Below are 24,822 nucleotides of genomic sequence, written 5' to 3' on the forward strand. Positions count from 1 at the left end.
TTTGAAAATTAAAATTCCAAAATTTTTTCTAAAGCCTCCAGGGGACTTCGTTTTCGCACGAAAAAATTTTATGTGCCCTTATTGCATCCGGACCCACAATTTCTCTTCGCATAGAATCCGTTTTAATCCAAAGGCTACGTTATTTTTTTCTATTTTGGAAAAGGGGGGAAAAAACATCAAAATTGGTAACGTAATTTACGGATGGGCTATAACTGGACAAATTTTTCGTGTGTCAAAAAAGTTGCTTAGCACCGCTAGGCATTAAAAAAAAAAAAAAAAACTATACCACTGTGCTAAATAAACAAATCTTTCTCAGATTTCATATCCTTCAAGTAGCTTCCGCACCAATTTCTCCATTTGACGCACTCACATCCACATCAAACCTTGAAAACGAAAAAACAAAAAATAAAAACAATAAAGGTGAAAAATGCGTTGCGCAGCATAGAGAAGAGTCCGTATCTGGGTCTCGTACCATTCCTCGTATTTCTCTTCAGTCGCGAATTATTCTCATTTTTCTTGCTCTCCACATAGTATTTAAAAAGGCCATCTCTGGGAGAAGTGAATCCCAAACTGGAGATCTGAAAGAGCCAATGATAGGTCACATACCAGGTGAGAATTGCGGCGACTCCTCCGAGGAATTTCTCCGCCATATTGTGATAATAGAGTATCGTCGCGACCAGCATAACGTCCCAGAGTAATTGCTGCAGAGTCATCGTGACAAAGAGACCTCGCAAATAAGGCGTCAGTACCTTGTGGGCCTTCTTCAGGAAGTCCAAGTCCTCGTCGCACAAATTTCGAAGAAAACCGGTGCTGCTCTCATTCGGGAGAGACCTCACGTGTTCCTCGTGTATCATCGTGTCTTTGATGCCCTCCCAGCCTATCAGCGTTTTGCCCTCCTCCGCGAGGATGAGGCTTGAGTAAATGATGATAAATGCGTGTCCAGATATGTCTAAACCACTCCAAAATTTACCTGCTTGCAGGCATTTTGCTTTTTCCTGATGAAGCGGGTCCTTCGTGTTGTAGCAACGACCGAAATTCGTTTCTATGTAATGAAAGAAGTTCATCCATGCGATCCAAGCACATGTGGCGAAAAGTAGACGCACCAGGTGTTTTATTAAAATTGTCCGTCGACCGCATCCGATTGTGTGGGCTGTTAGTACCACCCAGGGTATCATTGTTGTCAGGAGCCATCCCCAGGCCCATTTTATGAAGTAGCGATTGAGTGCGTTATCTGACCTGCAAAGATTGAAAAACAAAATTGCTCATTTTCATTTTAAGGAGGTACCATCGCTACAAGAATTTTCATTACCATTTTAACTAAACTTTCACGATATCTAAATATGATCGCCAAAAGTACTCAGTTAAAATTTCAGAAGCCTAGGGTACTTTATAAATAAGTTATTAACGTTTTTAATTTCGTCATATTTAACATTGCGCCTTATGAGAGATGGCGTTTTTGAGCTCTTTACTCAGTGATATCTAAGTAACCACCATTAAGATATTATTGATAACTTTTTTTAATGAAAAACAAGAATTTCAAAATTGAGGTGCAAACAAATAATATTAACCATTTGGTTCCTGCATATACATAAAAAAATAATTACTCACGAAACTTGGACTTTTGAACGTTGACTATCGCAATCTGAAAGTTTGGTTGAAATGGTAATGAAAATTCTTGTAGCGATGGTGCCTCCTTAATATGTGGATCAGGGTGTTGAGCGACCCTTAGTAACGAAATTCAAGGGATTTTCCAGGTATTCCTGAACGACAAATCAAGTTTTTTCGAGTCTACTTTTTTTACGATCAGATGAGAAATCATTAAAACTAATTTTTTTTTGCGAATAAATATGTCCTCTTTCACATAATGCCTTTTTTAGGGGCCCTTTCCAGGTTAAAATTTAAATTATCACTGTTTAAGAGTCGTGACAAAAAACATGGGATCTTATGGAGAGGCCTTTCGCGAGCTCCAAAAATTGGAAATTTGGTTGGAAATGCTTTTTTTTTATTAGTTTTTATCTGGAAATTTAAATATTCCATTTTTGGTTGAAATTTTATCCTGTATATTCTGCAAGTTAAAAATTCAATTATTTTGTAGAAAATTCATATATTTTGTACAAAATTCATATATTTTGTACAAAATTCATATATTTTGTTAGAAAGTAGTCTTTTTTTGGGTGGAAAATTACTTTTGTACGTGAAAAGTTCAACTTTTTGGTTGAGAATTCAACTATGTTGTTAAAAATTTATCTTTCTTGATTGAAAATGATATTTATTGTCTTTTGTTCAAAATTCATCTTTCATGGTAGAAAAGTAATCTTTCTGAGTTGAAAATGAACTTTCTGATGAAAATTCAACTGTTTTCTAAGAAATTTGTCTTGAAAATTGAAATAATTGATTGAATTTCAATATTTTTTGTATAGAAATATGATCATTTGATCATTTGCATGCCAAAAATTCATCTTTTTGGTTACAAACTCAACTTTTTTATTAAAAATCTAATCATTTTAAAAAATTTAACTATTTTGTCGAAGGCATCATTTTTGGTCGAAAATTCAATTATGCTGTTAAAGTGTCGTCTTTTTGGACATAAGTCACTCTTCTGTTCAAAATTCCACTTTCTTTTCTCAAAAAATTCACCTTTTGTCTTGAAAATTTGAGCATTCGATAGAAAAGGCTGAAAAACCAACTATTTGGTTAGAAATACAACTGTTTTGTTAAAAATCTAATTATTTAAACAAATTTAACTATTTTGTTGAAGGCATCATTTTTGGTCGAAAATTCAATTATCCTGTTAAAGTTTCATCATTTTGGATATAAAAGTCTCTTTTTTTCTTTAAAATTCAATTTTTTTCTTCAAAAAATTCATCTTTTTGTCTTAAAAATGTTACTATTTGATTAGATCTTTTTTTTTTTTAAATGTCTCTTTTACTGGAAAGTGTATCTGTTTAAAAGAAATATGTCCTCTTTCACATGATGCCTTTTTAGGGGCCCTTCCAGGTTAAAATTTGAATTAACACTGTTCAAAGTCGTGTCAATAAACATGGGATCTTATGGAAAGGTCTTTCGCGGGTTCCAAAAATGGGTAATTTTGGCTTTAAAACACGTTGAATATTGTTAGGAAAACTTGTTATGAGACAGAAAATATAATAAAAAATTTTAATTACTGCTCATATATACTTGCTTCCAGGGCGTTTGAGCTTAATTTTATTAAAATGTAGCCTAGAATCAACAATGTAACTAGAATCGAGTCAAATCAACATTTAAATTTACATTTTTTTATTATTTAAAAAACATTTTATTTATATTGATCAGCATAAAAATTTGATTTCTAATTTAGTAATTGATATCCTGGCCAAATATTGTATTTAATTCCAAATTTCAGAAAAAATAATGGACATAGCTTTGACTAGCTTTTCCGGAATTATCCGAACTACTTTAATCAAAACAGAGTGGCGATACGGAGGACGATTTCAAGTTTTTCCATATTCCCGATCAACTAAAAGTAACATATTCGTACTTGCCGCAGACAGCAAACATTTATATTAATTCATAACGTTCATTCTATACATCATTTAACACAACAGTGCAAAAAATTGTAAAATTAATTAATTTTCAACTAAAATCATGAATCTTCAACTCGAATAGTTGATTTTTTAATCAAAGAGATGAAGTTTTTACTAAAATGATAAATATTTAACTGAAATTCTGAAATTTTCGACCGAAAATATGAATTTTTAAACAATAAGATTAATTTTTAAAAAAGCTACATATTCAACAAAAAATACAATTTTTTAATAAAATGCAGGTATATTTAATGAAATACTTGAATTTTCAATTAAAGTTAAATTTGGACTAAAAAATAATTATTTTCAACCGAAAATGAAACAGTAACGTTTTTAGTTGAACAAAACTAATTTTAAACCTAACTCATGAGTTTTCAACTAAAATGATGAATATTCAACTGGAATATTTGAATTTTAAATGAAAAAGATGAATTTTCAACTAAAATAATGAATATTTAACTGGAATACTGAAATTTTCGACCAAAAAAATGAATTTTTAAACAAAAAGATACATTTTCAATTAAAAATACAATTTTTAAATAAAATACAGGTATATTTAATCAAATACTTGAATTTTTAATTAAAGAAGACAATATTTCACTAAAATAGTTCAATTTTGAAATAGAAAAGTAATAATATTCAACCGAAAATGTGGAATAATAACGTTTTCAGTTGAAAAAACGAATTTTAAACCTAACTCATGAGTTTTAAACTAAAATGATGAATCTTAATTGGAATATGGTTGAATTTTAAATCAAAAAGATGAGTTTTTAACTAAAATAATGAATATTTAACTGGAACGCTGGAGCTTTTAACCAAAAAGATGAATATTTAAGCAATATGATTAATTTAAAAAAAAACTAATTTTTAACTAAAAAATACAATTATTAATCAAATTACCAATTTTTTTATGAGATACTTTAATTTTTAATTAAAGAAAACAAATAATCAATCAAATAGTTTAATTCTGAAATAAGAAAACAATTTTAATTATGATTTCTATACTTTTTTAATTATCACAATAGTTTCAAACCCCTACAGAAATAAAGTAAGGGTCTCCCACATAATTTTCTCGTCAAAAATTAACGCAGTAAACAGGCGGTTGCTATTTTTATACTTTCTTGAATACTTAAAATCAGTCATAGGTCAATGCCATATATTTGCGATGTTACGAACATCCAGTCACAACTGACTTGAATTTTTGCAAATTAAAATTTCGGGATTCGAAATAAAATTACGGGCATTTTCTGATATTTTCATTTAATTTTTGAAAATTCAATATAATTTACCTAAAAATATGCTAAGTATGAGAAAATTATTTAAAAAATAATGCCGCTACGGAGGCACTATATCCAAATTCAATGTTATACGTTGAAAGAAAAAAAAGGTAAGTAATCTCATTATTTCAAACTTCCTGTTTTTGGTAAAAAGTTCAATTCTTTCGTTGAAAATTTGGTTTTCTTGTAAAACCTTCATATTTTGGGTAGAAAATCTAACTATTAGGTTAAGAAATCTTTTTTTCTTTGGTTAACGAAACATCATTTCAATAAACAATTTATTTCTTGGGTTGAAAATTGAACTTCTTCGTTAAGAATTCTTTTTTTTGTAGAAAAGTAATTTCATTAGTTTAAACCGCATGCTTGTGGTTAAAAACTTGTCTTTTTTAGCAGAAACCTCATCTTTTGGATTGAAAATTTAACTATTTGGTTACAAAATTATTCCTTTCGTTCAAAATTTGTCTTCTTGGCAGAAACTTCATCTTGTTGGTTCGAAATTGAACTATTTGGTTACAAATGCATTTTCTTTAGTAGAAAATTTGTCCTTTTTGGCAGAAACTTCATTTTTTGGATCAAAGGTCAACTATTTGGTCAAAAAATTATTGGTTTGGTTGAAAATTTGTCTTTTTTAGCAGAAACTTCATATTTTGGGTTGAGAATTTAACTATTTCGTTACAAAATCTTTTTTTTTTAAGCTTCATCATTTTAGTCAAAAATTCATTTCTTTAGTTGAAAACAGGGTTGCCATTTATTTGAATCGACGAAATAAATTCCCGGCCTTTTCCCGGTTTTTTACCGGTTCGCAAACATTTTTCACGGTCAATGAAATTTAAAAAATGGAACACTAAAGCTAAATAATTTTCCATTTGAGGTAATAAAAACTGAGCTGCAAATGAAAGCACTCAAAGTGGAACTGTTAAATTTTGAACATTTAAAATCGAAATTTGAAAATTTTTAATTAAAAAATATTGTATTCAAATGATCAATAATTTACGCGTATAAAATTGAAGGCACTAACATTTTTCAATATAAAAAATATAAATCCACGTTATCATTTTCAATGCTCGAAATTAAAAAATCAATCAATGAACTTTAAAATATTCTAAATTATATAATTTTAAGGAATTTTGAGCTAGAAACATCAAATATTGAAAAGTTGAAAAAATTTTAATTGAACACTTCTTAAATTATAAATTCAATTGTTTTCCTTTTAAATAGTTTAAACATCCTTGGAAAGCTTCAAAATTTTATTTCAAAATCTTGAAAAATCTAGAAGTTGTTTTAGATTTGTTTTAAATTTAAAATTATTTTGGAAATTTTTTCAGAACTTATAAATATCTGTCAAAATGGTTTGAATTTTTTTTACAATTTTCAGCAAATTCTGCAAATTTTAGAATTTTTTGGATGTAGAACATTTTGGATGTATAAATAACAATTAAACATTTATTATTTGAAGGCGAAATTTGAGTATTAGAATAAAAACATTTTCTTAAGATTCCTATGAAAATTAAAAATAATTTTGTATTCTGAAAAATTATTTGAAGAGAATATTTAAAAAGTTTTTCAAAGATTTAAACAAAATTAAAAAAAAAAGATTCTAGAATATTTTAAGAAAACTTTCTAAAATTGACATGATAATTTTTTATACTTTTAAATATTTGGTTTTAATTTACTTGTCTTCAATAAAAATTCGAATATTGCTAAATATTCAAAAACTAATATTTTTTTTTTAATTAAAAATTTCAAATTGAATGGGTTAAAAATGAAATATTTCTGACTAAAACTATATTTTAAATTTAATAAAATCCTTTAATTAAGAATATATTATTATGAAGTTATTTTTAAGTTAAAAATAGTTTTTAAACTTTCAATCACACGTTCACATTTGTTTAATGACTAAGACTTTCAAACTGAAACCGTTCAAGTTTTAACGTTAAAATCTGAAAATTCTTAAATTTGGAACTGGTTTATAATTGTTTTGTCAAATCGTTTTTGTTCACTTTTTATTACTTAAAGTACACATAAAATTTAAAAAAATGTATTTATTTATTAAATGACAATGTTTTTATCAAAAATTTTCAACATGAAAGGCTTTTATATTTTATTTGTTCAAGTATTTAAGAAAGCATTAAAAAATTTTCAATTAAACCTGTAAGCTTCGAAATAAAAATTTTTAATGAGAAATTTTTAAAGTACAAAAAATTTGAATTACGCATCGTAATATAAATAATAGCATAATTGAAAAACACAAAAATTCAACTAATTGTTTAAAAACTGTTGAAATCGAACGTGGACAGATTTTTCTTCTACAAATTTGGAAAATTCCCGTTAAAAAAAAATTCACTGTCATTTCCTGGTTTTTCTCGGTCTCAAAAAATTCCCGGTCCAGCGACCACCCTGTAAAAATTTAATTTACTACGTATTTTTGGTAAAAAAATCATTTCTTTCCTTAAAAATGTCTCTTTTATTAGTAGAAACTTCATCTTTGGGATGAAAATTTAACTATTTGGTTAAAAAATCATTTTTTAGATAGAAGCTTTATTGGTTTAGTCAAAAATTCTTTTTTATCGGTTGAAAATTTTAATTCTTTGTTGAAAAAATAATTTCTTTCCTTGAAAATTTGTCTTTTTTGATAGAAACTTCATCTTTTGGGTCTAAAATTTAACTATTTGGTTCAAAAATCTTTATCTTTAGAATCGTTATCATTTTAGTCAAAAATTCCTTTCTTTCGCTTGAAAATTTAACTTCTTTGTTGAAAATTATTTGTTTTTATTCTGTAGAAAAGTAATCTTATTAGCTGAAACTACATATTTTTGGTCAAAAATTAATTTCTTTCCTTGAAAGTTTGTATTTTTTGAGTAAATACTTGATCTTTTTGGATGAAAATTTAACCATTTGGTTACAAAAACATTTTTTTGCAGAAGCTTCATCATTTTAGTCAAAAATTCCTTTCTTTCGCTTGAAAATTTAACTTTTTTGTAAAAATTTTTTTTAGAAACGTAATGTCATTAGCTGAAACTACATACTTTTGGTAAAAAATTATTTTTTCTTTAGCTGAAAAATTCACAACTTTGTTGAAAACTCGTTTTTTTTCTGGTGGAAAATAATTTTTTAATTAAAAATGTAACTAATATTCTATTATTTCTTGCAAATTTATCTTTTCTAGTTGAAAATTCAATTTGTTTAGGAGAAAAATTTGTATTTTTGGGTTAAAAATTAAACTTTTTTGTTCAAAGTTTATCACTGGTTAGAAAACTGAACTGTCTTGAAGAAGATACCCAGTTTTTTTAAAATTAGTTTGTTTGGTTCTATTCGACTGTTTTTTATTTAAAATAAAAATATTTTTTAGTAAAAATATCAACTATACTAAGCTCTTGGTTAAAAATCCATTTTTAAACCTAAGATTCATCACTTTGGTTAAAAATTGGGCTATTCTGTTGAAAAATCCTTTTTCCTTGGTAGAAAATGAATGTATTCAACTGATAAATTAATTCATCTATTTTGTATTTTAATCTAACGTATGTCTTACGTAATTTGTGAATGACCCCACACAAAATTCTGTATGATTTTTATCACTAAAAATGTTAAAAATAAATTTAGAAACAAATGTTGTCTTCATTAACATTATAGCTCTAATTTAAGTTCTTTTTATACATGAAATAAAATTTTAAAATGGTCAAGGAAAATATGAAAAATTGTTCAGCCAGGGATTTGTAGCAACCCTGATTCTGAAAAAATGAGAAATTCAAACATTTTGAAATAAAAAGCAAGTGAATTCGGAAGCGGAAAATTAAAAACCTTTGGAAGGAAAATAAAAGCTACACAAGAATGTCTAGCATTCAAAGAGAAAGTAGAAATTCAAATATTCATTTTTTAATTTAAAGATTAAAACCATGAAGTTTTAATTATCCCATGTTAAGAAACATTCATACAGCGAAATGAACCCACAGAATGTATAAAATCATGAATTAAAAGTAGACTTTTAAAAGTAAAACTATTATGAAAATGTGGACACCAACCTGGAGAAATAAGTCCGTGGCACCTTGATGTAGTCTGTGACAATAGATCCAAGAAAAATAGTTGCCAGGTACAAAGCAGCTTTGAGTTTCGTGTCGAAAAGTAAGGATTTTTTACAGACATGGAGAACCGCAGTAACTAATATGAGGCCAACAGAACTCGGTGAGGCTGTTGGTCGAGTTCCTCCTCTCGATTCTTGGGTGGAATTCGGTCGAAAATTTAAAGGTTGTGACCTGCAATTCCCGGAGGAGCTTGACGAGAAGCTCCCAGAGCTTGTATGCAGCGGTCTCCGTTTTCCTGTGATCATCGCAAAAGCGAAAAGGATTCCAGAGAAAAAGGCAAAATGCAGGAGGTGTTATGAATTTGTTATTTTCGAAAAAACTCGGCTGACACTCAAAAGACACCATAACACGTGGAATACAACAATCAGCAGGTAGAAATGGGTACAAATTCCAGGCAGGAATCCAGGGTGACTTACCAAAATAGAGTGATTGTCAGTGATTGTTTTGCATTTGATCACCCTGAGTTAATCGCTGTATCCAGTTTTCAGGCCTTAGAACCCTTTCTTAGGGTATTTCAAGATGTGACGTTCACTGACAAAATGGCCGCACGCCGAGGGCTAAGCAATTATGTCAATTGCATGGGACGAAACTTCATTTTTTAAATAACTTTGAAGAGTATTATTTTTAACAATAATAATTTTGTTTCAATATTACTTCTTTATTTTCGGAAGCTACTAAATTACATAATGAAATTGATATTTTTCATTATATTCATTTTATTATTTAATTGAGTAGCTTTTGAAAAATAAAAAGATCGAAATGTACTTTGGTACAAAATCTTTTTTTTTCTCCATGTAATTACATAAATTACAGTTCGTTTCATGAAATTGGTATTATTGTTTGACCTACGGCATGCAGATATCTTGGATATCCCCCACCCAACTAAAATATCTACCAAAAATTCAAATTGGATTCCAGAAAAATTGTTTCTTTTATGCATATCAATAAGTAAATTGTGTAGTTACTTCATAAAACAAAGCAACAGTGTCAATTGTTTAGAAATAAAAGAAATTAATTCTATCTTAATTACTGGTCATCTCTTTTTGCGTATAGCTGTGATCCCTGAAATTCTTACTTAAGGGCATGTGACACAGCTAAATACCTATATTACCGACCACAGTTTTTCAGTTCACTGACTGTTTTTTTGAACCTAAGAACTTTTTTTGTAAATAAAATATCGAGCTGAAACTTTGGGAAATGTATTAGAGTACAATAAAGTACGTTTAGGTACTGCATTTTGATAGGAACTTCACTGAAAATTATTTCATCTTTTTTCTGAACCTCAACATTTTTTGAACTTCCAACTTTTTTTATACATAAAATATCGGTCTCAAACTTTACGAAATGCAAGAGCCGAAAGAAAACTACGTTTAAGTACAAAGCTTAATAATAAAAGATGTGAAAAGATATATTTCAACAATCAATTCCAACGGCATCAGCCGGTAACGTTGTACACGAAAATACGAAACCTGGCGGCCACTAGACGAGGCTCTAGAGAGTTCGTATTTTCGTGTACAACGTTACCGACTGATGCCGTTGGAATTGATTGTTGAAATATATTTTTTTACATCTTTTATTATTAAGCTTTGTACTTAAACGTAGTTTTCTTTCGGCTCTTGCATTTCGTAAAGTTTGAGACCGATATTTTATGTATAAAAAAAGTTGGAACGTTCAAAAAATGTTGAGGTTCAGAAAAAAGATGAAATAATTTTCAGTGAAGCTCCTACCAAAATGCAGTACCTAAACGTACTTTATTGTACTCTAATATATTTCCCAAAGTTTCAGCTTGATATTTTATTTACAAAAACAGTTCTGAGGTTCTAAAAAACATTCAGTGAACTGAAAAACTGTGGTCGGTAATATAGGTATTTAGCTGTGTCACATGCCCTTAAAGATATTACAACTTGAAAGAAAGTCGAGAAGGAATGTGACAAGTACAAGTATTGCATTTTTTTAAAATTATCAGATTTTTCGATAAAGATCATGATTCTCCAACCAAAAAGGTTTAGTTGAAAAATCTGATTTTCAACAGCAACAAAACGAATTCACAGAAAAAGAGCTATATTTTCAACAAAATAAATGAATTTCTACCAAATAGAGGATTTTTCAACCAAAATGAATAATTTTCCACCAAAAAGACTACTTTTTGGTTACGTTCATGCACTTTCTACGACATTGTTAAATTTCAATTAAAAAATATTTCATTTCAACAAAAAATAAACAGAACATATAAGAATTTTCGACGAAACACATACATTTCTAACCAAATATGATTTTTTTTAAATTCATTGAAAATAATAAATTGTAAACTAAGAAGATTAATTTACATTATAAATGAGCAATTTCCAACAAAATACATTAATTTACCACGAAGTTGTTGAATTTTCAATTAAAGACATTTATTTTTTTAAAAACGCATTGCTTATATTCTTATTTAAAAAAAAATTAATTTTCAACCCAAAGAAACTAATTATCAAAAAAATAGTTGAGTTTTTAATAAAAGATACGAATTTTCTACTTGAGAATTTTTTATACAAACGACATGGAATTTTAACGGAAAATAAATAAATTTTTAAGTATAGAAATTAATTTGAAAAAACAAAAAAGATTTCTTAACCAGGAAGATTAAATTTCCACCAGAAAATACTAATGTAAAACAAAATTCAAGAATTTCCAAGCAATTAGTGTAATCTTTGAATGAAAAAAAAAAACATTTTTAATCAATGTTAGAATAATTAAATTTTCTATTAAAGATTTGAATTTTGAATTAAAAAGATGAATTTCCAACCAAAAAGTTCAATTTTTTATTTAAAAAGACACCTTTTGACAAAATGCATGATTTTTCAATCATTTATTTGAATTTTTAACTGCAAATAATCGTTTTTCCGTCTAAAATCGAATATATATATATATATATATATATATATTTCTACCAAATAGTTGAATTGTAAACCAATAAGAAGACTCTTTAACCAGTCCAACGAATTTTTAAACAAGAATTGCAACTTTTAACCAAGTAATTAAATTTTCAATAATAAAAAATGAACTATTAATCAAGAAGATTTATTATTTCTCAAAAAAGATGAATTTTTAATAAGAAACGTACATGAATTTTCAACCAAATGCTTGAATTTATAACTGAAAAGAAATTTGTTTAACTGAAAGTGATGTAGCTTGTTAAATTTTCAAAAAAAAATCAATTTTCAAGCATAGAAATGAATTATTAACCAAAAAGATCAATTTTCTATTAAGAAAATTAGTTTTCCACCAAGAAATACGAATTTTTGATCAAATAAATGACTTTTGGAACAAATTGTTAAATTTTTAACTAACAAGTATACATTTTCAACCAAAAGTAAAATATTTAAATTTGCTGTTAAAGGTATCCTTGAATTTTCAACTAAAAATGATAATTTCACAAACAAAAATGGAATAGTTACGTTTCAACGAAATTTGTAAGTTTTTACCCAATGAGAAGAATCTCTAAACAATAACATTATTTTTGAACTAATTTTATTAAATTTATATTAATATGTTGAATTTTCAACCATAAAATATGAATTCGCAATATGTGGTACTTGATAGTTTTCGGTATAAAAAATAGAAAACTTTTGGGAATTTGTACCTAATATCTTAGCTTGTACTGCGAAACTTTCTTTCAGTAGACGAGAATTTTATGTTAATGAAATTCAAAGCCAAGCCAGAAAACTGTAAAGTAGTTGAAATATTAATTTTTTTTTCAAATTAAAAAATAGTATTATTATTTTGCATAAAAAAGCCATTTTTCTGTTATCCAATTTGAATTTTCGCGGAACTTTGAGTAGAGTACCTCCCACCTCGGACTACCAGCGATCGGTTAATAAACGCCCCTATTTTTAAATAAAATCTTTTTTCGTATTAATAGTTCATAATAATTAAGATTTAAGACTTCTCATGAAAAAAAATCACTTTATGATTAGTTATAAAAAGAGGTATGTCAAGAGTTTAATCTTCAACTCATAAAACCGTTTTAGAATTTCAAATAAAATCGAACGTTTTTAAATGTTAGGTTAAGACATTGTTTCAGTGCGCATGCGCAGTCTGCAGATCCTCAGGATTTTACTTTAAAAAGTTGTCGGTCCTGCGCTGCTTGATTAGTGTTAGTGCGGTGTTTCGGAAAACATCTCGCGAGTTTAGAGGTTTGTATCAAAATAAAAATTTGTTTGTTAAATATTTATAAATCGAGACTTATCGGCTTGAAGTGATAGTGCGAGAGGAAACTGTTGCCAAGAATCTCTGCTTTTTAGCATTTAATTTCTCCATCTCAAGAGTTCCGGAAGCAAAATGAGTCGTCGAAAACGAACGAAGGTATGTACACTTTCATCCCATTTTTGAAGTATTTTTTTAATGTTTTTCTTCTTCTTATGATTTTTGACTCTGGGAAAGTCATTTCTGCACTCTTTCTTCATTTTAAGCGTCTATGAATTCATTAATTCGTACAGTATCGATGCTTTTCTCCGAGTTGTTTACGATTCGAAGAGGTTATGTTTTGACCTCGTTCATGTGTTTTTCTACTTTGAATATCCACATGCAAATTCTCCGTAAAATGATTTTATTTTGCAAAGTTTTGAGATAAATGTTAGAAGAATTTTTAGCTTATTTTATTGAGTTTTTGGGAGAAAAAAAAGAAAGATAAGTTCAGATAAGATGTAAATTTTTCTTTTTTTTTAAGAATATATAGGGTTTCAAGTAAAAGTCGATAAGGGGAATTGTGAAAATTTTGAATTAATTTTATTTATCACGTTATTTTAATAAGTTAAATCTTTAATATAATTTGAATTTTTTTTATTATAAAATTTGGTTTATGCTGACATTGAGTTTAATTGTTTGAAAATGTTGTTTACTCCTCCCGTACTGTTTTCCATTTTCCATGACACAAAAAGGCTTAGGTTTTTAAAAATAAAAAAAATCTGAATCTTATGGTTTCTTATCATAAAAATCAGCTTTAATGAACCAGAAATATAATAGCATTTCACCGCGATTTATGGTCGAAAAATATTTTTAAAATATTGTAATTATTTTACCCAGAAATAACAGTAATTTTTGGTTTGTATGGACATGATTCTAAAATCTTTTACTTTGCAAAATTTTGATTTTATGTTTACATTTTCAAGCGTATATTTCCGATTTAAAGAACTTGAAAATTCAATTTGAAAAACTTAAACAGTGAAAAGTTAAAAGCGTTTGAAATAAAACAAAATTATATAAAACGTTATAAGTTAATTAATTGTAAATAAAAAGTGGCTCTACAGGACTAACACTAAATTTTTATTTTCTCGAAACAGAAAAATTTTTTATATGAAAAATTGATATATATTTCTTTAAATTACCTAGAACTGAATAACTTTTTCTGGTCATATTTTTCTGTGTTTAAATCAACAATACATTGATTCATGTTTTAAAATGGAACAATAATTGATTTTACAACATTATTCTGAACATATTCAGTAATAAAACGCTTTTTATTCAATTTTGAATCCTATTCAAATATAAATAGCAATTAAACAATTAATAATTTGAAATTCTTCAAGTTAAAAAAGTCTATTTCTAATTTGAAAAGTGTATACCTTAAAAAAATGGTTCAAGATAATAATGGTATAATAATGGTTGAAATTAATTGAAATTATATCATTTTTTTTTAATATGTTGATTAATTCATTAATTTTCGTGTAAAGCGGGAATGGATCGGGCATTTTTTCCTCGTTTAAAATGGCCAACCTGTAAAAATTATCAAATGGATTTTAGGTTGAGTACAGGGAAATGGAAGAGAAGTATAACCAATTAGAAGACGAAAATGCTTCTGATGCTTCAGAAAAATCTAAGACAGGTTTAGGAACTCCCGAAAAAAAAGGTTTAATAGAACCGAAAAAGGATTCTGAACCAGTGATAACTGCTCCTCTACCTATATCTTCCAAAAACGAAACAAAAGAGGAAGAGGATCAGGATAGTGATCATGAAGATCCGCATGGTATGATAAAAACATTTTTCTTTTATGTTTTAAGTATTTAATGATGATGTGACCACTCTTGACCATTTTTGGAACTTTATAACATTTCAAAATTTCCTAAAATGCCTTGAAAATTTCTCAAAGCTTCTGAAATATTATAAATATCTCTGAAACCTCATACAAATTGCATGGATATTTTAGTAAATTAAAATTATAAATAATTAATTTTTAATTCATTCGCGCATTTTGTAATTCTTGAAATTTTTCAACTAGAAAGTATAATTATAATTTTCAAAGTGTTTAGAATAATTAAACTTTAAAGATTTACAATATTTCTTAATTTTTTACAATAATATATTTATCTTCTGTAAAATTTAAAAAATTTTAATTTAAAATTATAGTTTTGAACGGCTAATTCTAAAACAGTTTAATTTTTGAGGCCTTGAAACTAAAGTTTTTCTGAGATTAATTTTTGGAGGTTTCGAATTTTTAATTTCACAATATTCTAGTTTCAAATTGAAATATTCAAAATTTTAGAACCATTTTGCTATTAAATATTTCAAAATTTCATATCAAAAGCCTTGATAATCAGTTTTGAATTTAATAATTTTAGATCTAAATATAAAGCAATTTTGAATTAAAAAACGTAAAATGATACAATTTAAAAAAAGAAATCATATTATAACAATATTTTTTTGTATTATTTATCTTAATTTTTTATATAAGGCTAACATTTTTCAATTTTTAGTAGATTCAAACAAATAAATAATCGAAAATTGAAAAATATTTGACTCGAAAAATTCAAGAGGGAATTATAATTCTAAAAGATTCAAAATAAAATTTTTTAAATAGAATTTAAAATAAAAAAAGATGGAAATTAAACTATTTGAAATGGATGCACCAGTAAATGGACAATCTCGGTCATTTTAAGTGGTTACAATTTCAGAGTTTTTAATTTTCCTGATGAAAGCTAAATTTTTAATTGCTCTCTTTCGTAGGTTATAATTTTGAAATTAAAATTGAATTGGTTTAATTTTGGAAAGTATAAACAGCCATTAAAAAAAAATTTAATCGATTTCAATTTACTTCAAATAATTGAAATTTTAAAGGGTTTGAGTCTAAAATAGTTTGAATATCACAATTTTTGGTGACTAAATTTTTAAAAGTTTTAAATGAAGTTCACATTCGTTTAAGTTTCAACTTTGCGGAGTAGTTTTTTTTCATTTTTAATGTTTCCCATTTAAATTTACTAGTTATTTTTAACGTTTTTTTAGAATAATATAATTCATTTTTTCATTTTAGAAAAATTTGTCTAATTAGCTTTACTGTTATATTATAATTTTATCATGTAAGAACAATTACAATTTCTAGAATTTCAGAAGCTTTGACTTTCAAAGATTCGATTTAGTTTTCAATATTAAATTGACCAATTTTAATTGCTTTGAATTCAAAATTATTCAAATTAAAAAGTTTCCAATATTTAATTATTTAATTTTGAACGCTTTTAATCATAAAGAATACAATTTCAATTCCTTTGAATTTTAAATGACCCAATTTCCAAAATTTGAATCTTGAAATATTCCATTTTTAGCGTATTGCCATTGTCCTATTTTCAAAATATTCAACTTCTTTTTCTAATTCAATTGTGAAAAAACTTTCGTATTTTTTTTTAAATTTCAGAGCCTTGAAATCCGAAATTATACATTGTTATTTATTTTTTTCAAAAATCTTAAAAAACTTACAATAAAAAATTGTTTTAATGATGGATTTTTAAATTTGCATATTTTCATGTTAGTAAATAAAAATTCAGAGGCAATAAACGCATCTCTGTATTTTCCTTTATTAGACACAAAAATTTCCTCATCCCACTTACTATATGATTTAAAGTCAATAAATTTCTAGCAGAAAGGTTTTCTGATATTTATCGACTTCCGCAATTGACATTATATATGTAAGAAAACTTTAGAAATTCTCTGATATTCCTTAAAATGTTTATAAATTAAAATACTGTGAAACCCCTAGAAAGCTTTAGAAGTAACTTAAAAAATCTTGGAAAATTTCTTTAAAATATTATCAAATGTTTAGACAATCCTTAATATCTTTTAAAATATTTTGGGATCGCTGGAAATCTTTTGAATCCACTTAAAACCAGTAGAAGGTTTATAATATCCCGTCAAATATGTTAAAATCTATTGAAAACTTCTACAAAATCTTTCAAATCTCACTTTATCCCTTAAATATTTCAAAAATTGTGCAGAAAGGGTAAAAGTCCGGTAAAATTCCGTAAAATCCTTTCATAGCCAAGAAATTTAAAAATACTCTTGAATTACTTGAAGTTTTTAAAAAATCTGTGAAATATTTTTAAATACTTAGAAAATCCCTAAAATCTGTTAAAATTGTAAGCAATTCCTAAAAGTTATTTAAAAAAATTAATTAGATGTCACTGCAATATTTTGAAATCCATTAAAAACTCTTAAATCTTTGAAAATCTCCAAAATTCATAGATATATTCTGTAAAAGTCTGACATCTTTTCAAATTCTTTACAGCCTCTAGAAATTATTCGCAATCGCTTAAATATAATTTATAAATCATTTGAAATATTATTATATTTTTTGTAATCTCTTAAATTGGACTGAAGTTCCTTGGAATTTTTTGGAATTCTTCGAAATATCTTGAAATCTGTTGAAATAATTAGAAGTCCCCTGAAATATTTGCAAATACTTCGGAAGCCTTGAAATTTTAAAAAACTATTCAAACCGTATCTGAGAATGGCAGCAAGAAATAATTTTTTTGTATAGAGTTGACCAAGGATTGAAATTTAGAGAATTTACCAATTTTTGGAAGAAAAATTTGTCCAAGTTTTATTTCAGCAGTCTAAAAATAATTAGTTGAATTATATTTTTTAGTCATGCTATTATACAATTTACAATACGTAATTCGAAAATATTTGACTTTAAAACTTTTACATTTTTTTAAGGTTTACTTTTTAATTAAGCGATTTTTAAAATGCTGTCTTGAAGACTTGAACAATTGCAAATTAAAAGCGTTTAAAGCTGACATTTTAAAATAAAAAACAGTTTTATTTTATCAACTGTAAATATAAATAAAAGCATTTTTTAATGGATCTGTACTTTAAGTATTAAAAAATGGGGAGTAATTTATTCGACAAAATGATTTTAAATCCGTTCAAAATTTAAGATTTTCCAGATTTTAACTAAAAATGTTTAATTTGTAAGCGAAATAGCTGAATTTCGATGTATAAATAATATTTTTAACTATTATCTTACAGTAATTTTCCAAATGAAAAATCATTTTCAGTTACCCAAGGAATCCTAAGAAAATGTTTTTATTCTTTTAAGCCTTTCACAATCCTTAAAAAGCTTCTAATTTTTTTGTTTCAAAGCTTCAAAAATCTACAGTTTTTATATTAGACTAACAATTCAAGTGTTTAATTAATTTGGAATCTTTTCAAAACTTCTAAATATCTCTTAAAGTTGCTCATAATTTTAAGGAAATTTTGAAAAATTTACAGGGTTTCCTAAAAATTATAGGAAAAATTCAAATTATTTTAAAAGATATTTAGAAGTTCCGGAAAAATTTCATAAATAGTTTTAAATTTGAAATAATTCAAAACAAGTTCTAGATTTCTGAAGATTTTGAAATAAAATTAAAGTTTTTCAAGCATGTTTAAACTATTTAAAGTGAAAATAATTTAACTTCTAATTGAAGAAAGGTTCAATTAAAAAAATGTATATCTTCCAATGTTTAATGTTTGTATGTAAAAAGTCTGTAAGATAATATAATTTTGAAAATTTTGAAGTTTATTGATTTATTTTTTAATTAAGAGTTTATAAAAGCTAAAAATTCTAAATTTGACAGCTTTAATTTTCAATTTATTTTTTTCAGTGTTTAATTTTTTAATTTTTAAGTTTTTAATTTAATATTGTCCAATTGAAAAGTGTTAGTATTTTATAAGTGTAAATTATTGAGCATTTGGATCCAAAATTTTTGAATTAAAAAACTGTTAAGCTTCAATCGTAAATGTTCAAAATTCAACAGTGCCACTTTGGGAACCGCGAAAAAACAGGAAATTTATTTATTCAATTAAAATGGCCACCCTGGGTAAACAATTTGAAAGTTAGCAGACATTTATAATTTTTATTATATTTAATTTCACAAGGTTAAATTTTTTTGATAATTCTAAAACACACACTTCCAAACTTTCAATTAAAGATTTTAAAATTTTTATATTTTTAAGCAAGAACTTGAATTGAGGACTTGATGTTTCAAGAGTTTTAAAAATAATTAGTTGAATTTATATCTTTTTCAATGATATAATTCAGTCTACAGTGCTTAATTCAAAAATATTTTACTTTAAAATTCTTCATTTTATTTTTTTATTTTTAAGCGTATATTTTTAATTTAAAGAATTTTAAAGCACAGTCTTGAAGACTTAAAAATTAAAAGCTTTTGAAGTTGAAATTTTTTAATAAAAAACAGCATTATTTTATCAACTGTATATATAAAAAAATGAATACATAATTTTTTTAATGGATCTGTACTTTAAGTATTAAAAACTGAACAATAATTTATTTAATGAAAATATTTATTTGACAATTTGAAAGTCTTAGTCATCAGAAAAATGTAAAGGTGAGATTGAAGCTTTATAAACTATTTTCAACTTAAAAATAACTTAATAATCATATATTCGTAATTAAAGGCTTTTATTAAAGAAAAAATATTATTTCAGTTTAAATGACTCATTTTTTAGCCCTTTTAATTTGAAATTTTTTAATTAAGGAAAAGAATAATTATTTAATATTTATCAATATTTGGCTGCTAATTAATTACGAGTAAATTGAAGCCAAATATTTAAAAGTAAAGAATTTTAATTTTTTGACATAAATATTTGAATTCTCAAATTTACAAAAAGCTTTGAAACTTTTAACGTTACATTTTTTATTGTTATATTTTTTAAATGTTTAATTTGTATGCGAAATTCATTCCAATCAAGTCAATTAAAAGAAGTTTGTGAAAGTTTTGTTCCGAACTTCTAAACCTATTTTAAAATTAATAGAATTTTTCCTACAATTTTTAGAAAATCTTACAAAATTTGTTTAAAATTCTTAAAATCTTCCAGGGTCTAATAATAATAATTGTCAATTTTCCTAGGAATATTAAGAAAATGTTTTTATTCTTTTGGAGCCTTTCAGAATTCTTAAAAAGATCCTAAATTTTTAGTTTGCAATCTGCAAAAATCTACATTTTGTTTTAAATTAGGTTGTAGGGATTTGCACCGAAATTTCGGTGCGAATAGTCGAAGTTTTTTGGTGAACACACTTCGTTTAAATTATTTTATATAATTTTAAGGTCTAATTAATTTCGAATCTTTTTAAAACTTCTAAATAATTCCTAAAATTACTCTAATTTTTTCTAAAAATAATAAGTGTTCAACTGTTATTTAAAGATCCAAAAGTTTTAGGACAAATTCATATAATTTTAAAGCTTATTTAGAAGTTCTGAAAACATTTCAAAAATAATTTTAAATTGGGAAAAATTTGAAACAACATCTAGATTTCTCGAAATTTTGAAATAAAAATTTTCAAGCTTTTCAAGGATTTAAACTTTTAAAATGAAAATAATTTAACTTTTAATTTAAGAACATGGATTCATCTGCATTTAATGTAAAACTGTTCAATTGAAAAGTGTTAATACGTGTAAATTATTGAGCATTTGAATACAAAATTTTGAATTGAAAAACTTTTAAACTTCAACTTTTTAAGTTTAAAATTCATGAGTTCCACCTTAAATACTTTTATTTATTATTTATTTTTTATTACTTTAAATGGAAAAATCTTGAATAGAATTCGATTTTAAAAATTGTATTGATCGGGAAAAATGTTTGCAAACCGGGAAATGACCGGGAATTTTTTTCTTTGATTAAAATGGTCACCCTGAATTTAGGATTTTCACAAATTCAAGGATATTTTAGAATTTCATCGCTGTTTAATTCGAAAGGTTTCTTAAAAACTGTCTGTCGTTAATAATATCCGGGTGGCCGCTGGACCGGGAATTTTCTGAGACCGGGAAAACCCGGGAAATGTCAGGGATTTTTTTGTTGACCGGGAATTTTACAAACTTGTAGAAGAAAATTATGTTGACGTTCGATTTCAATAGTTTTTAAATAATTAGTTGAATTGTTATGTTTTTCAATTATGCTTTTATTTAGCTTACAATGCATAATTCAAAATTTTTTACTTAAAAAATTTTTCATTTCAAATTTTTATTTCCAAGCTTATATTTTTAATTTAAAGAATTTTAAAATCTTTTCTTAAAATCTTGAACAAATAAAAAATAAAGGCCTTTGTTGTTGAAATTTTTGATTAAAAAACATTTTTACTTACTAAATAAATCATTTTTTTCAATTTATCTGTACTTTAAGTAATAAAAAGTGAACAGAATTTAAGAATTTTCAGATTTTAACGTTAAAACTTAAACGGTTTCAATTATAAAGTCTTATTCATTAAAGAAATGTGAAAGCGTGACTGAAAGTTTATAAAATATTTTCAACTTAAAAATAACTTCATTATAATATATTCTTAATTAAAGGACTTTATTAAATTAAAAATATGGTTTCATTCTAAAACGCTAAAGTATTCCATTTTTAACCCATTCAATTTGAAATTTTTTATGAAAAAAGATGAATTATTGAATATTTAGCAATATTTGAAATTTTATTTAAGACAAGTAAATTGAAACTAAAAATTTAAAAGTCAATTTTTAAACTTTCATGTATAATTTACAAATGAACATTTGTAGAAAAAAATTGATTAATTTTAAGAGACATTTAAGACTTTTAAAAAGATAAAAAATTATCATGGAAATTTTAGAACTTTTTTTTGAAAATTTTTTGAAAATTTTGTTTAAATCTTTGAATAACTTTTGAAATATTCTCTTGAAATAATTTTTCAAAATGAATATGCGAAAAACTTCTACATGTCTCTTAAAATTACTCAAATTTCGTCTACAAATAATAAATGTTCAATTGTTATTTATACATTCAAATTGTAAAGAAATTTTTTTAAATTTGCAGGATTTTCTGAAATTTGTGGAAAAAATTCAATTTATTTTGACAGATATTTAGAAGTAACTAAAAAATTTCCAAAATAATTTTAAATTGAAAACCAATTTAAAACAACTTCTAGAAATCTCAAGATTTTGAAATAAATTTTTGTAGCTTTCTAAGGTTGTTTAAACTATTTAAAAAGAAAATAATTGAATTTCTAATTTAAGAAGTGTTCAGTTAAATTTTAAAAAATTTTTAAATATTTAACGTTTCTAGCTTAAAATTCCTTAAAATTATATAATTTAAAAAATTTTAAAGTTCTTTGATTGATTTTTTAATTTAGAGCATTGAAAATGATAATGTGGATTTATATTTTTTTATATTGAAAAATGTTCGCACTTTCAATTTTATACGCGTACATAATTGAGCATTTCAATACAAAATTTGTTAATTAAAAAATTTGTAAATTTCAATTTTAAAAGTTCAAAATTTAACAGTTCCTCTTTGAGTGCTTTCATTTGCAGCTCAGTTTTTATCACCTCAAGTGGAAAATTTTGTAGCTTTAGTGTTCCATTTTTTAAATTTCATTGACCGTGAAAAATGTTTGCGAACCGGAAAATCACCGGGAATTTATTTCGTCGATATAAACGGCCACCCTGAATATCATCAGCTTTTGTGGGATTAGTAATCTTTCTTTTTATTTCAGTTAAAGAATTGCTCAATGGCCTCGAAGGAGCTGCGTTTCAAAGTCGTCTTCCCTTCGATAAACTGACATCGACAGAAGCAGCCTGCTTCCCCGATGTTTCGAGTGGACCTCCACAAACACAGAAAGTTTTTTTGCACATTAGAAATAGATTAGTAAGTACTAAAACCACCTCCAGAATAATAATAGAATAATAAAAAACCGAGAATGTTGATATGCTAATGTAAAATGTTACTTTTCAGTTGCAAATATGGCTCGAGAATCCAAAACAGCAGCTTCTTTTTGAAACTGCCTTGCCTCAGATTGAAGCGCCTTACAATAGTGACGCAATACTCGCGCGCAGAGTTTATGCCTTCTTAGAGCGACATGGATTTATTAATTTCGGAATATTTAAAAGACTCAAGGTAATAAGATTGCAGATAAACATATTTGTGCCATTTTTTGACACTTTATTTTTATTTGATTTATTTTTCATTTCAAATATTGCAAATATATCGTACCGTTTGCAGCCTCTACCGACAAAAAAGCTAGGAAAAGTTATTGTAATCGGTGCAGGAATCGCTGGTTTGGCTGCAGCTCAGCAGATGCAACAATTCGGTTTAGAAGTAATCGTCCTAGAAGCGAGGGTAAGGAATTTATTCGTTAAAGTTCGATTTCAACAGCTTTTTAAATATTTAGTTCAACTGATATCTTTTTCAATTATGATATCATTCAGTTTACAATGCTTAATTCGAAAATCTGTTACTTGAAAAATTCTTCAGTTTAGATATTTATTTGTATGTGTATATTGTTAATTTAAAGAATTTTAAAGTGCAGTCTTGAAGACTTAAACAAATAAAAATTAAAAGCGTTTGAAGTTGAAAATTTTCGATAAAAACCAGTTTTATTTTATAAACTGTAAACATAAATAAATAATTTTTAAAGTGAATCTGTACTTTAATTACTAGAAACTGAAAAATAATTGATTTGATAAAACGATTCTAAATCTGTTCAAAGTTTAAGAATTTGCAGATTGTAACTGTATCAATTGGAAAATCTTACTCATTAAAAAATGTAAAGGTGCGATTGAAACTTTATAAACTATTTTCAACTTAAAAATAACTTAATAATAAACTATTTGTAATTAAAGGCTTTTATTAACTTAAAATTATTGTATTGGTCTAAATTAGTACATATTTAACCCATTTTATTTGAAATTAATTTGAAAATAATAATTTTTTAATATTTACAAATATTTGACTATTTATTTAAGACGAGTAAATTGAAGTCAAACAGTCAAAAGTAAACAATTTGAAACTTAATTGTTTGACATAGAAAGCTTTGAATTGTTCACATTTCGAAAAGATTTTGAAATTTTAACGTTACTATTTTTATTCGATTTAAAAAATGTTTAATTTGTGAGCGAAATTGTTCTTTTTTTATGTTTAAATAATAATTGAACACTTATTATTTGCAGAAATAATTCTGGTAATTTTAAGAGATATTTAGAAGTTTTGGAAAGGTTCAAAAATTAATATAAAACTTAAAATCAATTTTGCTTAGGAATTTTAAGAAAATATTTTTATTCGTTTGAAGCTTTTCATAATTCTGAAAATGTTTCTAACTTTTTTTGTTTTCAAATCTGCAAAAATCGACATTTTTTTTAAAGATTATGTTGTGGGTATTTGCACCGAAATTATGGTACAAAGAGCCGAATTTTGTGTTACATACACTTCGCTCAAATTATTTGAAATTACTTCTAAATTAATTTTGAATTTTTTTTAAGACTTCTAAACATCTCCTGAAGTTAATCTAATTTTTTCTAAAAATAATAATTGGCAAGTTCAATAATTTGAAAAGTTATTTAAAAGTTTCGAAAAAATGTCAAATATAATTTTAAATTAGAAAAAGTTTAAAATAACTTTTTAGATTTCTCAAGGTTTTGAAACAAAATTTTAAAGATTTTCAAGGATGCTTAAACTGTTTAAAATGTAAATAATTTAACTTCTAATGTAAGAGCTTTTAAGTTTAAAAAATTTTTAAAATTTAAATTTCTAATCTTTCTAGTCTAAAATAACTTAATAATATAATTTTGAAAATTTTGAAAGTTTATTGAACTTTAAACTCCAATTTTAAAAGTTAAAAATCTAAGAGTTCCACCTTGAGTA

At 25.7% G+C, this 24,822-nt stretch overlaps 2 protein-coding genes across 3 annotated transcripts in view; one reads left to right on the top strand and one right to left on the bottom strand.

Moving 5' to 3' along the window:
- Positions 1-56: 56 nt before the first annotated feature.
- Positions 57-9,355, bottom strand: LOC117175092 (fat storage-inducing transmembrane protein). Of its 2 annotated transcripts, XM_033364641.1 has the most exons (3): positions 8,860-9,354; positions 473-1,236; positions 57-383 (listed from the first exon to the last, which is right to left on the bottom strand). In XM_033364641.1, the coding sequence occupies exons 1-3, from the start codon at positions 9,162-9,164 to the stop codon at positions 367-369; spliced, it is 1,086 nt and encodes a 361-aa protein (XP_033220532.1). In that variant the 5' UTR covers positions 9,165-9,354; the 3' UTR covers positions 57-366. The 2 variants fall into 2 exon arrangements, with proteins under 2 accessions (XP_033220532.1, XP_033220531.1); XM_033364640.1 differs by having other exon boundaries at positions 57-1,236; positions 8,860-9,355.
- A 3,725-nt stretch (positions 9,356-13,080) lies between these two features.
- LOC117174476 (lysine-specific histone demethylase 1A) overlaps positions 13,081-24,822 on the top strand; it is a 367,341-nt gene continuing 355,599 nt past the window's right edge. Inside the window, exons 1-5 of the mRNA XM_033363628.1 lie at positions 13,081-13,266; positions 14,704-14,926; positions 22,679-22,830; positions 22,918-23,079; positions 23,185-23,301. Coding sequence (XP_033219519.1) covers positions 13,243-13,266; positions 14,704-14,926; positions 22,679-22,830; positions 22,918-23,079; positions 23,185-23,301 — 678 coding nt within the window. The 5' untranslated portion in view covers positions 13,081-13,242. The remainder of the gene's footprint in view (positions 13,267-14,703; positions 14,927-22,678; positions 22,831-22,917; positions 23,080-23,184; positions 23,302-24,822) is intronic.

Source organism: Belonocnema kinseyi, chromosome 6 (genome assembly GCF_010883055.1).
Source record: "Belonocnema kinseyi isolate 2016_QV_RU_SX_M_011 chromosome 6, B_treatae_v1, whole genome shotgun sequence".
Classification (NCBI taxonomy): Eukaryota; Metazoa; Arthropoda; class Insecta; order Hymenoptera; family Cynipidae; genus Belonocnema; species Belonocnema kinseyi.

Bases quoted from the DNA above. Each gene is read 5' to 3' on its own strand.
- LOC117175092 (XM_033364640.1), bottom strand. From the start codon at position 9,164: ATGATCACAGGAAAACGGAGACCGCTGCATACAAGCTCTGGGAGCTTC. The intron at 1,237-8,859 runs GTTGGTGTCCAC...CAATCTTTGCAG, and splicing joins CCACGGACTTATTTCTCCAG to GTCAGATAACGCACTCAATC.